The sequence below is a fragment of the Amblyomma americanum genome, chromosome 10 (assembly GCF_052857255.1).
Source record: "Amblyomma americanum isolate KBUSLIRL-KWMA chromosome 10, ASM5285725v1, whole genome shotgun sequence".
Taxonomy (NCBI): Eukaryota; Metazoa; Arthropoda; class Arachnida; order Ixodida; family Ixodidae; genus Amblyomma; species Amblyomma americanum.
In genome coordinates, this window is record NC_135506.1 from 27,223,873 (window position 1) to 27,241,436 (window position 17,564).

Sequence of the window (17,564 nt, forward strand, 5' to 3'; positions counted from 1 at the left end):
TCCGGCTATCGCAGATGGCTGCTGTCCTTTATTGCATTTAAAAAAGAGAACATGTTCCTCAAGACAGTGTCTTGATATTTAGTTGTAGTCAAGAAGAAACATATATAATTCCTTTCTCTTTTTCTTAATTGCGTTTGTAGCCTTCATCTTAATTAATGAATTGCCTGGAATAGGCGAAACCGCTGCCAGTTTGAGGATTAGTGTGTGTGAAATGCAAAAACAATTAGGCCTCGTGAGCCGCTTTTACAAACTAATTATTTTTGAATGACGAGCGCGGTTACAAATTTATACGCTATTTTCTGAATTCCTATTACATGCTAACATTAGGATCGGTGAAAGCGACATTCGGGAGCATACTGTGTATTGTGCACATATTTTAATTTTTCCTGCCTCAGTACGATTTATACTCTTTCAAACGACATTAGAAGGTTATCAAAAGGGATAAGAACAGAAAAACTTTGAGCGCTCTTTATTCAAATTAATTGTTTTCACTTAATTATCCCAAGCTGTTCACTCACAAAGCTTCTTCCAACCAATCAACAGAAAAGAAGGAAAATCTTATGATGGCAGGCTTTCTTTGACGTGTCCTAAAATAGATCTTCAAGCCATCTCCTTGGTCGCACTCGTACTTCGAATTCAATCAACCATACACAGTTTATTAATAGCGAAGGCTTGTGCCTTATAATACAAGGTCATGTCCATTAGCCCATGTAAACCCTTCCGAGACATTTTTCCAGTTTCTTTCGGCGATTCAGTATCTCCTCAATATCTGTAGGTGTCTCCAGCATGATTTGCCAACCTGAAAAAAGAAAATTTGAACAAGAAATAGTTAATAGGATCCAACTTTAGCGTTAGGCATGCCTATTTAAACACATCGAGAAAGAAGGATTGGTAAAATTGATTTAGTTTACGTTGGAGGCACGTGGCCAGAAAAAAAGAGCACGGAAAAATCGGTTCTTTTCAGAGCTGGATAATAAAAATAAAAAGCAATTTCAATTTAAATCATTTCCGTGCTGTCTATGCTGTCTCCCAGCCGAAATGAAGAAGAATATCGCAGAAATAAAGCAGGAAGGAATTTAAGTCTAGTGCAATACTGTCGTTATTTACCCACATCTGAAGTTGCTGGAAACTGTGCAGTCGAGAAGAAACAGAGAGTGCTAGTTAGGCCTTTAGTAAACAATCGGTCTTTAATCAGGGAGCACTAGAGCCTTTTAAGAATGACACTGCTTGCAACGTAAATGCCTGATTGCTTTACTGCATGCGTTAAAGCTCACCTGCCTTTCTGCATGTTTTTTTAACTGCGTTAGCATTATAGTATTCTCTTTCAGCAAAAAGGCTGTGGTCTGTATTTGTGGGTGCGTGCGTGTGAGAGTGTCTGCGTGTACTTCTGGGTATCGATCTGCAAGAAAAAGACTGGGGTTCAACACGTGGCTTGAGCCCAATTATACGAGAGAGAGCTCTGTTAAGAATGGTTTCCACTGCCTCAGATCAAATATCAAGGTCAAGGGTCAAGGTTAGGTACCCAGTGGTCGTTGTCATATGATCGCGTGGTCATACAACCATAGCTTGGGCCATACCACCACGCAGTTAAGTTTGGTTTGACCTTGTGGAGCATTGAAAGTCATTGCCTCATCCATATCGAAATCGGAAGTTGTACCCTAAGGAGTAGTGTTCTCGCTTTAAAATGCATATCCCACTTAAAAGCCTCCACTCACCTTCCCTCCCTCTCACCACTCCCTTCTCCACTTCAAGCGAAATGTACAACCAAAACTGCCAACGCATATTTGTAACATCAAAGCGTGTGATATCCGACGCATTCTTTTTGCCTTTTAAACATTCACTGCAGCTAAGCCACGCCCCCTCCACCTCTAACTGGGATCTGCGCGTCACCTCAACAGGGAACCTGAACGGAATACAACTGAATGAAAAGAATCACAATATTACCACGTCCAGGGGTGTAACATGCGAGAGGCTATAATCGCGTGTTTTAAGCGGCAAAAACATTAATATACAGAAGTGTATAATATCCGGCCAAATTACTAGACCAACATAATTCCTGCTGCAGACCTATACTAAAACACATGGTGAGCTGCACGTGTTGCGCCGGCTGCTGAGTCCCTGCACGGAAAGGACGGAAGAAAACAAAAAGAATGTTTGTCTTCCCTTTTCCTGTCCTCCGCTATCTTCATCACTGGTTGAAGAAGATCGACGCTTTGCCTTCCCTCTTCGTTATTGGCTCATGCAATCGTCACATCATGCTGAGACAGGTTTATCACGCGACATATTTTAGTCTTAATTAGAACAAGGCGCAGCAAGCAGGACGCATAGTGCCGGCGACAAATAGAGGTTTTTTTTTATTGCGTAAGCCGTTGAGAAAAAATATAGCTGTTTCTGGATACAACCCCAACAGATGACCCGCAATGCTTTCAGCGCACTAGAAGTGAAGGAAATGATGAAAAGGTGTTTTGTTTTTGCATCCCGAGATCGCATTGTCGTTGTCTCCATGAAATTACGTCGTGGCATAACAAGATCACATGACTGGCCATCGGCCACCTAAACCTTGGGTTTAATGACTCATGCTTCAGGTGACCTAATTCACGAGACTCATAAAAGAAGAGGTACTCCGATAAAGCCTTACGGCCATGAGGAAGTATATACCGCTTGTAGGCTTGAGCTGAACAGTGCTGAACTATAATAGGAAGGAAGCCACAAGTCACCGAAATCAAGAAAAGCTTTGTATTTTTTTTTTGTAATTTGTGATTTTGCTATTTGAACTTTGCGAAACCATGGGATGTGGTTTATGGCTTATGTGGGTTTAACGTCCCAAAGCGACTCAGGTTATGAGGGACGGCATAGTGAAGAGCTCCGGCAATTTCGACCAACTGGGATTCTTTAACGTGCAGTGACATCGCACAGCACACGGGCCTCTAGAATTTTGCCTCCATCGATATTCGACCGCCGCAGCCCGGATGTGGGTAAACCACGTGCCCCGGACAGCTCCTCAAGTGGCATTGTTAATTCCATATCCCCCGCACACATACATCTTACTCACAAACACGGTTCACATTCTGTGAACTCCCAATAGAAACGAAAATTGGTTTTTGGGGAAAGGAAATGGCGCAGTATCTGTCTCACACCTCGGCGGACACCTGAACCGTACTGTAAGGGGAGACGTTAAGGAAGGACTGGGAGAAGAAAGGAAGAGAGAGGTGCAGTAGTGGAGGGCTCCGGACTTCGACAACCTGGGGATCTTTAACGTGCACTGACATCGCACAGCACACGGCCGCCTTTGCGTTTCGCCTATCGAAATGCTGTCACCGCTGTCGGGTTCGAACCGAGGAACTCCGGATCAGTGGCCGAGCGCCTTAACGAAGTGAACTCCCATTGAATTTTTTTCAGACACAAAGCTTTGGTCTCGATTGGCCTAGTCCTTGGCTGCCCAGTGGGGTCTGATTTAGGAGACAATCAGCCCGATGCTCTCGCACCCATTGCAGGGATGACACAAAAATTACTCTAGACCGCCTATAGACTGTCCATAGACTTCTGTCTATAAAGTCTGTAGACTCTCTATAGACAAACCCAAGAGAACTGCTTATAAACAACACAAATCCTATAGACAGTCTATAGACAATCTACAGATTTATGGCCATACACTTTTAGTAGACTTCAGCCTACAGACAGTCTACAGACTATGAATAGAGTAAATGAAATATCTATAGGAAGGCAATAGAGTCTATAAGAAGTCTGTAGACTGTCTGTAGACCATTTTTGTAAGTTAAGCAGTAGCGTTTAAAGTAACGAGGGTGATGTGTCCTTCCGAATACCCACAGCGCTTGTGGAAGAGCACGCAGATGTCGCTGATGGGCTTGTTCCGGTAGCCGCACACCACAGGGTTCATGAAGCCGCCGATGCAGCGGTAGAACAGCGTTAGGTGCTCGTGTGATGTCCGGTTCACGTAGGGCTCCATGTGCAGCGGGACAAACGGGTTGGGCTCCTTGCAGATGTTGCCCGTGTAGTAGAAGGCATACCGCACTGCGGCAGTTATGAGAGGGAAGTGGCCAGTCACGGGGAATGCAAGACTATAATGCCGTCGCAGGTCGACTGCGCCTTATGCCTATGGGTCCCCGCTCACGACGAAATAACCGATTCTCTTGAACTCGTTTGAAACAACTGCACTCGTTTCATACATTAATTCATTATTTGTTGGTTGATTATGTTGTTATTACTACAATTAATTAATTGACTATCTCATTAATTATTTACTTTCCTGATTCGTTCTCTATATCATTCAGTCATTCACGAATTCTTCAATTCACTAGCTCGTTCAGTCGCTGAATCTGTCGCTTTCTGTTATTATTAATGCGAAAGCATTACTACGCTATGTCGGCATCGGTAGAGTCCCCAAAATGTGTCGCCGGATGTGACGTCATAAGTCATGATCTGAAGAGTGATGTGGTGAAGTGTATGAACTCAATGATTAAACAATATCGAGTCAGAGCCATTAGTCGTTGGTCATTAAAATTAGCATTTACCATAATTTATATCTACAAATAATTATAATTAAGGAGCATAATTATTTGCAGTAATCCGTGGTTATGATTAACTAGGGCAATGAACTGTTTAATTAATGGGACTGATTAATGAGACCATATGACGTCATAAGACTGCGACGTCATCCACACGTCTTTTGACGTCATGCCTACAGCCAATCAGAGTAGAGCAACAGAAAAGTACACATCGTCGAATGGTAGCATTCGAGATCGAAAAATGGCGGTCGGATCTTAAAAGCAGGTGTAGGAAGGCATCGACTAGGAGCCACCAACGTCGCGGCAAACTCTAATGCTTTCACATTTCTCCAATGCTGTCTCTGCAGTGATCCCTAAGTTTTCATCCATTCTCTAGTCCGTTCGTTTGTTCATTCATTCATTCATTCATTCATTCATTCATTCATTCATTCATTCATTCATTCATGTTATTATTCTTAGGGCTCACCAGTACATTGATTGTATATTTGATTAGGGCTCTGGAACGGGACGGTTGCACATTAAGATCGGTATAATGAAATAAAGAATTACTGAAATAAAATCTCCCATTATCATGAAAGAATAACGAGAAAAAGCAAAACCAGACCACCATTAAAGGGAGGAATACGAGAAATCTATGCCAAACTTCAACACGACAACTGCCAAAGTATAAAATAAAATTTATGAAGTTATACAGTATACAGAAGACCCTTGACGCAAATAACCCAAGGACAGCAAAAATTGAGAGAGGAGAAGGACATTTACTACTAGCAAATAGCGTTAAGTTACACCTTGAGATTCAAGGGACGAGAGTGAAGCGGTTTAAAAAATTTCCTCAGATTTCTTGAGAATTTTTGAGAAGAACTGAACTCGTTTACTCATTAATTTTTTAACTGCGCTTGAACATCCGACATAGCAGCAGATAAATTTAGCCTTATTGTACAATTCTTTGTCGTCTCGTCGGAAAAGTTCCTACATAAAGTTACTGTATTTTTTCCCGCATTCTTAATTCGTATCGCCAACTATTTATTCCAGTGTTTTTACAGTTCATATACCCCTAAACATATTTATAATGTCGGTTTTCATGATTTTATGAAAATAACATTTATTAGTAATTGTTTTATATTAATAATTTAAATATCCTGCCTGATAAAATTGTGTTTAGTGGTGGAAACCAGCTGTACACTCTTATTTTGCTAACTACATATAATCAAGACAAAGTTCCGTTTGTATTACGTTTCACTACACTATTTTGTTGGATAATTTTTACGGTGTAGTAGAATCTAGACCACAGAGTCGCCGAGGTGAATTACGAAAAATGTAAATACAAAGGAAATGAAAGAAAATTCATAAAATTACTCAGCGCTTTATTAAAAACCCATGATTGAGGAAAATGACATGCCGGAAAGCAATTACAAAGATAAGTACGAATACGCATAAAAGCCAAGCCGCGATTAAAGTCGGAAGCAGATAAAAAATTTACATTTACAGATTAAAAAAATACATTTTCTAGAGTATCTCTTCTACTGCGCATTACTCACCATTAGACGTGTCTGGAACGAAATAATAAAAAGAATACCATGATGAGTTTTTCGTTGAAGTATGAAACTAATATCAAGGGAACAAAAACGATAATACAAGAGACATGAAAATTAATATATGCACAGAGACGTTATTGTATAATGCGTTATACCTGGCCAAGAATAACTGAATAAAGAAGGCGAAAATTCGAGTAAACTGTGTGCTGGCGCAAAGAGATGAAAGCGTTCCTGTCTTCATGGCAACACGATTCGAAGGCAAAGATCAATTTTTGTTTTCAAGATATATATATATATTAGCAGATAAGTTAAAGGAAATGAGGGGCCCATTTGACAAACCTATGAAGGGAGCCAACAGTCACCGAAACCAAGGTGCATAGGGGAATGTTTTTTTATGTGTTGTGCTTATCAGTGGGATATTATAGTACTTAGAATAATAAATCGCTTAAAGAAAATTATTTATAAAGCAGCAGAAAAACAACCATGCCGCCGGTGGGATTCGGGCCCACGACCTCCGAATATCGCGTCCGGTGCTCTTACCAACTGAGCTACGGTCAGCCGTCGCCGTCGCCGAGAAGGAAAGGAAGACGATTAGACCTCATTTAGACAAATCAGAGCAGCTAAGAGGCTTTTCTGGCGGTTGGTGGTCCCTCCTTTTATCTAGCCTTGATGACTACCTCCTTCCCGCGCGCTCAGTGCATTCAGCGCGCGAGGATCACGTGAACGTTCGCTTGAACGCGTACACCGTAGTAGCCGCAGGGGACGAAGAAATTGCAACAGTTCCCGTCCCCGGACTACAAGCTTAAGACAGGCCCTAAGGAGCGCTTAACGAGCCAGCTAATTGGCCCGCCTGATTCCTTCTTTGCGAGGAGATGATAGTTAGATTAATGAGCTCACTTCATTGCGTGACAGCACATTAGCGAAGACATTATCGGAAGCGCTTTCAAGCCCAGTTAGTTCTTTCACCCTTTCCTTGCACTATTATAGTGTAAAATGTTCCCCATTGAGCAATAAAGATGCCATTATAGTAAGGAGACAAGAATGGCTCATTATTTAGATGAAGCTCTGAGACATGGGAGGCAGCCGGGATGCATTTAACGCTTTTTTACCGCTTAATCAGTGCCGTACGCTGGAGGAAAAGCAAAAAAATAAAAATGAACGTGATTAGTTTTTGCAAGTTTGTGCTTGCTTTTCGTTTTTATGCGTACATCCTTGTTTAGTGGTGATCAAGTATCGAAGAGAGGCGAGTAATGTGGGCTGTTTCGAGGCTAGCAGGCATTGCTGTTATGTAGACTGCTCCGACCTTTCGTAGCTACCGAAACTTCAAGGATATGAAATTATCGAAAAAAACTTACGTCCGGTAAGCTTCTTCCTTGCTGTGCGGCGGATGGTTTTGAGCATTGAAGAAAGGAAGTGATACATGTATTAGTGAAGGATCATTTCTCAAGAACGCCAGAGAAAGGAGAATATTTATGAGAATTTTTGAAATAAAAAACTGCCGCACATGAAAAACGCTTTCTAGTGAGATCCAGGAGTGGAATTAGCCGGGACGTTGGTTCATGACACATAAATAACAGTGTGACAGACGGAACAATAATTAAGGAAGAAGCAGCGCTTGTGTGTGTCTCTCTTCCTTATTGTCCCGTCTGTAGCTCTGTTATTTATGTGCTTTAAAATTAGCAGTCGGTTTAATGCAATTAAGTTTTATTTGATAGGCGAAAGCTCCATACAGGTGCCGTAAACATTGTTTATTAAAGTCATTCAAAGGTTTTTGCCTTAAGAGAGAAAAAAAAACTGAATGGTGTGACTGCAATGAAAAAAGAACTGTTTCCTTGGTGCTGTCTGGGTTAGTTTCATTCCTGACTAACAGAAAAAAAACGAGAAACAGATATAGGACTTGATACAAACAAAATTCGTCGGAATACCATTTGCTAACAGGTTAAATAATAGCCAAGGGCGAAAAAAATGATTTAGTGAGTACATTCTACTTTAATACATTTTCTATAAACTTTCTAGGTTCTTGGCGTATGCCCTTTTCACGCTCTGGCAAAACATTCACTTCATTACTAAATGCTTGGACGAAATTATAATATTATTTGTGGAGTTCCGTATAAAAGCTTGCCAACTATATTTTGCGCATTTAACCGACCTGAGTGACGGCGCAATTTCCGAAAACCAGCCTGTTTGTTTGTTTCTTTGATTGATTGATTGATTGATTGATTGATTGATTGATTGACTGATTGATGTATTGGAGTGTCAGGTTGCTCCATCAACATTGCGATTACCTTAGCGTATACCTTGCAAGCGACTAAGAGTAAGCTAATCGATCTACAATTTTAATAGTGCTTTACATTTCCATTTGTTATGGAATATTATGGTGCTAGCATTCTTCTTCAGCCCGCTTGAGGTCGTTGGTGGTGGTGGTAGTGGTTTTATTAAAACCAATAGTAAAAAGGAAGGAAAAGATTTTTGCTAGCCCCGCCATCTGCCATCGATACTGAAGCACCTGAGCTGGGGCAGCGGAAATAAAGGGTAGCAGGCAGAATGGAGAAATTAAATGAAAGAGGTGAGGGGACAGGAAGAGAGGATAGTGAGGTCGTTTCTCGTTGCTTATACAGAAGTTTTTTTCACCAAAGTGAGTCGAACATCCTTCAACATACCTGACATTATTTCATCCTCGCTCGCCAGTTTTGTGTCTCTTCTATGAGGATTTCAGTACTACTTCTCTCACTGTCATTGAAACGCCTATTTCGTCACTCACTACTGCGGTATGGTATACGGGGTGTAACATACTAAAGCGACTTCTGCAAATACCACTACCACGGCCGTAAAAATGACAGAAACTAGAAAAAACTAATTCATTCCTGCAAAGAACAATACTGACGACCATTTTTCGACTTACGTGGCAAATTGGGCTTGACAATATGAACCTCTTTGGCCTCCGGTTCTGAAAGATTTTTTAAGGAGATCATTTCTGAGCTTGACAAGGAGCGTAACGAAAGAAAAACTAGTAAAGACTGATAAACGCGTTGTCGTAAAAGATAAAATTGAGAGTCCGCAGAAAACACGGGTTCTAAGTGCACTTCAGTTGTAATAAACGAGCAAAAGCTGCTGAGAACATGCAACGCTGCCTTCGCTCTGTCATCGCCATTAAAGTGATGTTACACTAGACTCGCACAGTCTGTTAGGGCGGCGTCGCGGTTGTAGTAGAGTTATGACAAATTCTTCACTCGCTTCGTGACTGACCCGAAGAGAGTGCGGGAATTTCAGTGGCAGATGCGAGGGTGCCAAAGAAAGAATGAAAAGCTCCCTCAGTGAGGTAACAAAATCCCATTACTCTCAGGGCACGGCACGCAAAATTTTCGGGGAACGTCGCTCGCGAGATAGCGGACTTATTTTAAGCTTCACACCTGCTTCATAAATCAATATTTTGAGAAATTGTGCAAATACGGAAGTCCAGGCCTCGGGCTTGGAGTAAAGTGAGCGTCGCTTTTTGGGCTCTCTACTTTTGCTTCAGAGTGACTGTGCAAGAAAGCGAGTCTTGAAGTTTGAGAGTATCATGTTTATTAATTTTCTCAGATTATTACGCCTCAGGTTCCGGCCATATTTAGTAAGAACAAACGTTTTCAGCTCTAAGGAAACTGATGTAATATGTACATTTAAATGACTGCATAAAATTATCTAAGATCTGTAACCTAACTTATAGTTTTCCTTCTTCTATACTAGGGGTTAGATGCAAGTTTGATTTGAGAAGACACACCGGTGTGAAGGCGATTTCAAACCAATAAATATTAAGAGCAACGCAAATATTTCTCGCCTAACGACATAATCTGATCACCAAATTTACGCAGTTCAAATAAGACACCATTCAGCTAGCTTTCCGCCGTAAACTAATTATGTCCCCCCCCCCCCCCCCCCCATTCCAACCTCTTCATTTGCTTTTAAGAGAAAAGGAAATATCTATAGATTCAAGGTACTTAGTTCTGCTGCTCAAACTGTTATGTCAGTTACGTGAGCAATGACACCGCTTAGATGTCTGAGCAGTGTTTTGAAATCCGGTTAATGAGATTATGGTAGGGAACAGTTCGTGCAATGTGCTAATGACTTCTCCTAATACTTTTTTAATTGCACGATTGAGACTACGGATATAAATGTTTGCTCCTCTTTTTTTTGCAATGAGGTCACTTACACTGTAGTGACAGACAGCCCATGGAATATATTCATAGGAGAAATGGTACATTTGCAGGTGCGCATAAATTTGGGGCTGTGCCTAGAACATACTTTGGAGTACGGCCGTAAAATAGAAAAACTAATACCCTCAACACATTTTAATAAACGAGAGAGTGTTTTGGCTCTTTAGAAGTGCAGCCTTATCATGGGGTCTTAAGAAAGAAATTGTATTGATTGCATTTTTATTTCTTACTTATAGTCAGAAAATTTTGAATAAAATATACTTTTTAAAGGAGAACTGAGGAGGGTATTCGAATATCTTTTGTTGATAGCCGCATCAAATTCCCCAGAATCTCCTTTTTCCGAAACAACCAATTGATTTTTTTTTCCTTCAAAATAGGAATTGTAAACATTTTCGTATAGCGAAAACAGCGAACCCAAATAGAAACCATGGCCTTGGCTAATGCTTTGGATGACCTAGTGATGAAGGTGCAAATTGTAGTACCAGAAAAACAACCGTACGTGCGTTCAGTCGCGCAATAGCGAGCGAAAATTAATATTCCTTTCACAAAACGTCAAGGTGACCAAATAAAGGCCACAACATTTTGTTGATAAAGCGGGGAGCAGGTATTGATACTTGGGAAATGTTGTTGACGTCGAAAACGCGAGCTGTTCTAAAAAATGATCTCAGTTGAGGCCAGAAAAAGTTTAAATCGATTTTCGTCGCAACGAAATGTTGCATCGCTGCTAAAATTGGTGGAAGTAATCAGAATCAAGAATAAAAACCTAATTTCAGCAGAATATGGTGGCCTCAAGAATCCGCAGAGCGGCTGCTTAATATCTGAGGATATGAAACGTGAAAACCATATGGTCTGCACTCTCAAAAGAATTTTCATTTTTTTAAGTCAAACAGAGAAATTTCTTAGCGTTATTTATTGTGGAAATTTATTGCCCTGCGCCAATAACCTGACCCCATATAGAAATTCAAGCAGTGCAGCGCAGTCCTTCGACGCAATATTATAAACAAAGTGTCACAGCAACGTACACATTCATCGCAAACTCAAATTATGGTCTCGCTTATAAGAAAAAAAATGTACCGCTACAAAAAAGAAATTCTACACAAATAGACTTGGTTTATTGTGATTCGGTCCATTTCGACTGCTTTAAAGATACGAGAAAATTTGGGACTTCATTGCGCATCATTAAAGTTCGATCAAGAGCCTTTGATGGTCCTGATTAGCGCGAAAAGAAAGTACAAGCCTAATGGCAATTTCGTTTCCCGGTGTTCTGTGGGGCAAATGCAGGGCCATCTGCGTCTCATTTATTCTTGGCAGCTTTGTTTCCCGCCACGGTGGATTCAACTTAAAATAACTGCAGATTGCATCATTTTGTTGCAGGCTACAGTCAAATTCGTCGCTTCCGTACACTGCGAGGGTTCCTTCGAAACTTATGAAAACGCTTGAATTTTTAAATAGAAAAAAAGGTCACTCTAAGCTCTGAAGATTTTATTCCTCGCTCCTTAAAACTAAAAAAAAAGCCCTAATATCTCCCTGAGACGTCTCTTATTTGGCTATAGTCATAATTATGCCTGGAAACTGATACCTTGAACTTTTCATTTCAGACGACTTATTAAGCCAACACAGCGTTTATACAACATGCTATTCAAATCGCACTATAAGGAGCATTTAAGTAGGTTCATTATAGAATCTTTATTCGGCTTCTGCCTCACAATCAAAAAGCTTATGCAGTGCATTACTGGATAAGCAGCAAGCTTGAAAGCTGTCGTTCGGGCTGGTTTGTTAATAACTGTGCACTTTACCTTAAAGGGGTGCAGAGAGGAAATTTCGATCGCAAAAAATAATAATATTTGTTTTATGGTTGCAAGAAGATGTCTTCTTGAAAGTTTATCTCGCAGGCACTGCGTGAAAAATATTGCAATTTTCAATGTTGTCCGCTAGGGGTTTCCACCCGCATTGAGTGACGTCAATGTCCACTTGCTCTAATTATTGTGATGCCACCGAACCCTCTAGTCATTCGCGGGAGGAACCAGTGCTTGCCAGTGACGCCGACGTCATCACAAATATGGTTGTCTAAGTTAACCGGTAGACCTTGAAGTCAAGGTGGACTTCAGGACTGGTGCAGACCCAGGCCGAAACTGTCACTACAAAATGATTTGCAAATAATTATTCACGCTGAACACTGGGGATAGAACCCATTTTTATAACTACTATAGACTCGTAGGCCTCGTTCTTTCAAGGCACTAGAAACGGACACCCAAAAATTTTGTGTTTGTACTCCTTTATAGTTATCATTTTCTTTGACAGTGTGAATAATTCACAGGACAGGGTAAGGGCATCAATTCACTGAAACATTCCAAATATTAGCGACGCTTACCGTAGTAGTCTGCCGTGATCAGCGCGATGAAAAAGCCGGCGATGATTATTGCGTAGAAGCCTCTATTGATCATCTCGTCCTCTGGAAAGAAGACGATAATTTTCAGTGGTAGAACATTTGCTTAGCCAAAGGCATCAAGGGCAAATATTTTGCAAACCCCTGTTTGCAAATCTCTTTGACATGAAACTATGCCCTAAATTGACGTCAGAGTGACGTCGACCTTTTTATTACAGGGCGTAGGTAGTTTTCGTGCGCCCTACTTTACATTAGCATAAGGTGCAAGCCTGAATAACTGGAAATATGTTCAAGTCTTAATTAGGTTTGGGTTTACTGTGTTTAGTGACCCAAAGTTACTCAGGCTAGGAGAGACGTCTTAGGACAAAGCTGCGGACTATTTCGACCAGCTCGAATTTTTTAATGTGCACTGACATCGCACAGTACACGGTCCTCTTGCGTTTCGCCTCCATCGAAATGCGACCGCCGCGGCCAGGATGGAACTCGCTTCTTTCGTGTCAGCAGCTTCGTACGATGACTAATGAGACACTGCGGTGGCAATGGCAATTAGAGATATGAACTTCCCACTTACCCGAACAATCACCCTTTTCAGAGATAAGAATTGCACCGGAATACATCTCGGAAGAATTGCGAATTGTGGAGTTCAACGTTCCGAAGTGACACAGAGACTGTGAGGGACGCCATAGTGGAGGGCTTCGGAATAATTGAGACCACCTATGATTTTTTAACCTGTGCCGTCATTGCGCAGCAGAAGGCCGTTTTCTGTATTTCGGCTCCATCGAAATATGGCCGCCACGGCCGGGGTCGAACCCGGAACCTTTCGATCAGGAGGTGAACTGCAAAGCCACTAAGCCACCACGGCGGGTACATCCCAGAAGATTTATTTATTTATTTTATTTCTACATACTACCACTCCATTCGTAGCTATAGCAGGAGTGGGAGGTGTACATAGAAAATCCAAGATGCTTATTATGCAGGGCAGGATTAACTTTAGGGATTTGAGAATGAATATTTATTTTGTGGTAAAATAGTTTGACATTTAAAAAGGAGTATAAGCTTCACTGGATCGTGTACAATTTTCACGGACATGCTAAATTTTAGTACTGCAAGAGCATGTTTTTCTAAAGAGCGCCGTGGAACAACGTGTTTTCGTCAACGGAAGGTTCTGTTGTCTATTCACCCAGCATTTAACTCCAGTGTAGCTGCTCACCAGGCCAGCGGAAAGCTTGTACCAACTGAAAATCGGCCAGTACCGGGCTGCTTTAGGGATCGAACCCCCCCCCCCCCCCCCCCCCCCCCCTCCAGCATAAGAGGCCATTGCTCAAATCACTAGGAAACCGTTCCTACCTGTACCATTTTCAGCGCCACACAAGGAATCAACCTTAACGTCGCCGTCTAGTTAACATCCTTGCTGACTGCTGCGGTTTGGGTTGTTCAGAAACTCGAAAACAAGCCATTGCTAAACTAGTTCTAGTTCGCGAAGCAAGGGCATTAAATGCAACACAAATGGGAGAGAGTACGCCTTTCTACTGCTCGTGGCACTAGTGATCATGAACTACTGTGCGTAAAAGTCTGTCTTTTTAAGCAGGAGACTGCTAATTTTCCCCCTGTCCGTCGTTAACAGCATCCCGTATGGGAGACGACTGCCGGTTGGCTCCGGTGGTTTTATTTACGGGACTTGTTTAACTATTTCCATGAGGTCGTTTCGGAAGGACGTTAATTGTGAGAACTAACACGTAGTTCGTGACCGTCCCAGACTGGTTTTACGGGACGTTATACCGCGAAAAACAGGTGATCTTATTTGCCGGGTGTGCTGCGGCAGATGTGCTGAAAGAGGAGATGGCCGTGTAGTCAATCAGGCGGCCGTGTAGTCAATCACGGGGTTGCCCTCATTGCATTAGCTATTTTGCCCGTTATAGTTACCCTAAGCATTGATAACGTAACCAACCATGTTTCCCGTCTAAGGCTAAATACTGGTTGCTTTTTGTTCACGGGCTTTCTAGTGGGTTCTCGCACAAGGCTTCCGGAAGCTCCTTGCAGAGTGACATTTTATTATCCTTAGCCTTCGTGTGTTTCTGTCTCTAGTTTATTGGATTTTGGTTTTTGTTGTGTTTTAATTTGCTGTAGTTATATTTGCGGATGTCCGCTGCTTAAAAGTGCACGAATTTAATGAATTCTAATAATGATACAAACAAAATTTTCGAGCAAACAAATCTTTTATGCTATCACAAATTTGGGGTTTGCGGCTTTAGCATTGGTACTTTTTCGCCTTAGTACGTATTGCGAATGTTTTTTTCGGCTCTAATGAATAAAATGATTTTAAAAGACAAGGCCAGCGTCCCTTTTTGAGAAAACATAGAGTATAAAGTTTTCGTGGCCGAGGTCAATAAAACGTTCACATTACTTTGAACCTATGCTTATCTGCGGCCACACAGGCTGAAACGAAGGTGGACTTGGCGATTGAAAGACGTACTCAGAATGAGTTCTTTTAGGTATATTAAGCTCGTATAGTCTGCACGGGACCTTTCGCCACGACCGCGCTGCGAGTTCTGCAAGTATCGTAATAGCGTTCAGTGCTTCCGCGATAAGATACCTTAACCTGTCTAAACATATCAGATATCTAAACATGTGATATCTAAACCGATGTTCTAAACTTGAGTTCAGAGAAAGCTCTCGGATAAGGTGTTGTCATTGTTCCTCATTTGCAGAGACTGTGAGCTTTACGCTTCGTTTATGAAGGAGGCCCTTGTATGTAAAGACGACTCATTCTCAAGGCTAGGCTTTCTATAATACGACCATAGTGCCTTATGAATTAGGAGCAAAAAAGAGGGTACAAATGTAAGTAGGTTTCACTGATGCTTGTAAAACTACATCATATCTGATCGGTAATGTAAAAACGGAACAGAGGAACGTGTCTATAAAAGGACAGTATTAGACGCCGGCTATGGTGGAAGCCTAATTTATGATCATTCTTCGCGTAACCTAAAACCACCAGCTAAGAAAATCTGAGAACTCAATGGGCACAGTGATACATCAGAAAATTATAAAATTATTTGAAATTTCTGCATTGGTTTATTGCATGAGCAGCCATACGCGCACCCTGTGTTACGCTCTTAGACGTTGAAAAATTAACGTACTTTTGCATATTTTAAATATGTAGACGTCTATTTAATTTAACAAATCCAGCCGCTGTACACATTTGCGGATCACAAAGGTCAAAAGCGCTTAACCCATACAAAAAATGTCCTATGGCCGGCTATAGGTATTTGGCCCAAATAGCTATAAACCTTTCCTATGTCCATCTATAGCCGTAGATTCAGGCGGATATATTTTTCTATAGAGAGCTAAAAACAGTTGATGGTTCCAAAGCTATAGCTTTAGAGGCATAGGTTTTTCAATAGCTGGCAATAAGCACCACTTTCGGTGCGTATAGACGTTCATAAAAGGCCATAGACGGACACAGCTTTTTCCACAGACGCCCATAGGACGTTTTCGTACGGGAAATGTTCAAAATTCTCGACTTTTAGCCGCTAGTTTCATACATTTGCCATTACAGCGATAATTCAAGCCATCGGCGGTTTTCCGAAAGGCACCAAGCCGTGCTACCATCATCCGCTCTCCCAAGTCGTTCTCGTTGGCCTCAGGCTCAATTTACAACCACAAAGCCTTTGTTATTGCGGTCAATTTTACTGCCGTCAGTGACTTACCTACCTTGCGGAGGCACTGTCAGTTCGCGGTGTTCGTACAGGTTACCCCCTTTCCTTTGACGTCTCTGGCGCAGCAGGATTACTCCGACTGCGCGCGCAGATCCCGGCTTGACCGCTTCCACTCCGGAGCGAAGGCGACAGCAGGAGTCGTTCTCGCTTTACGACCATGGCTGGACGATTGCCTGTACTTGCTCGCGCACATACATACGAACGCACGCACACACGCACAGAGACGTACACACGCATACTTACACAGACGCACACGTGCGCACATACACACAGACGTGCACAGATACACGCACGCACAAGCATGCACTCTGGATCATGCACAAACTTACCCTCTCACCCATAGACACAGATAGACGCGTGCAGTCAAGCATCGGCACACTCTTATTCTCTTTTTAACTCCTCCTGACACACACACGCACGTACATCTCGATGCTATCTCTCTGTTTCACGCACGCACGCACGCACACACAGTCGAGCACACACCCAGACACGCACGCACGGAAACGACACAAACGCACCTACCCTTTCATTTTTTTCCATCTCTCTTCCTCGCGGTAAGGCCAGCAGCTGTTGATGTCCAATGCCGGACGCAGGCATGCGCGCGCGCCTACCAACTTCCAAGTGGGTCGTGATCGAGCGCGTCTCGATCGTTGGAGGTAGAGACGCCCGCTCCTGGAATCGGCAGTGGCAGCCAACGGGCAGGTGCTCGATCACCTCGCCCTGCTGCTGGTTGTTCTTTTGTGGCCCGCCTTTCATTCGTCGCTTTCGCGGGGGCCGAATTGATTTGTGGCGCCCTCTCCGGACGCGCATTTATCACCCGAGGCAGGACTTCCTGACTTTAGGAGCCGCTGTGGCCCGGAGGGAGAGTTGATGCGACGTCTCAATGGGGGACTTCGTACGAGATTGTGGTCTACACTCCGGACGCAGGCTGAAACGGACAAGGCAGTTAGGAAGGCGCTGTGCCGTTGGCATTGTGTGTCTGCTTTTATGAGCCGTCAAAAAGGGGATATATTTGTCTTCCTGCTTTTCAGTGTACTGGTGGACATTACGAATGAATGTCAGAAAATACTCTGCGTGCTGTACACACGCCTTTCCTGCTAGGATTATCCAGGTCTGCAGGATTTTGCAATAAATTATTTAAGTTATGTGAACTAGCACTCACAAAGAGAAAATAATTATTTTCTTTTGCCAAACAATACTGAGACGGA

The 17,564-nt window shown here is 42.4% G+C and overlaps 1 protein-coding gene across 3 annotated transcripts; it reads right to left on the reverse strand.

Annotated features, from left to right (window-relative positions):
- Positions 1-635: 635 nt before the first annotated feature.
- LOC144106298 (uncharacterized) lies at positions 636-16,515 on the reverse strand. Of its 3 annotated transcripts, none has more exons than XM_077639082.1 (7): positions 16,348-16,515; positions 12,626-12,706; positions 8,964-9,008; positions 7,417-7,437; positions 6,065-6,076; positions 3,829-4,032; positions 636-799 (listed from the first exon to the last, which is right to left on the reverse strand). In XM_077639082.1, exons 2-7 carry the CDS (start codon positions 12,696-12,698, stop codon positions 702-704), a joined length of 453 nt encoding a protein of 150 aa, XP_077495208.1. In that variant the 5' UTR covers positions 12,699-12,706; positions 16,348-16,515; the 3' UTR covers positions 636-701. The 3 variants fall into 3 exon arrangements, with proteins under 3 accessions (XP_077495208.1, XP_077495207.1, XP_077495209.1); XM_077639081.1 differs by having other exon boundaries at positions 16,352-16,514; XM_077639083.1 differs by lacking the exon at positions 6,065-6,076 and having other exon boundaries at positions 16,352-16,514.
- Positions 16,516-17,564: the final 1,049 nt, after the last annotated feature.

Bases quoted from the DNA above. Each gene is read 5' to 3' on its own strand.
- LOC144106298 (XM_077639082.1), bottom strand. From the start codon at position 12,698: ATGATCAATAGAGGCTTCTACGCAATAATCATCGCCGGCTTTTTCATC. The intron at 9,009-12,625 runs GTAAGCGTCGCT...AAAATCTTTCAG, and splicing joins GATCACGGCAGACTACTACG to AACCGGAGGCCAAAGAGGTT. The intron at 7,438-8,963 runs GTAAGTCGAAAA...TCCGCCGCACAG, and splicing joins TGTCAAGCCCAATTTGCCAC to CAAGGAAGAAGCTTACCGGA.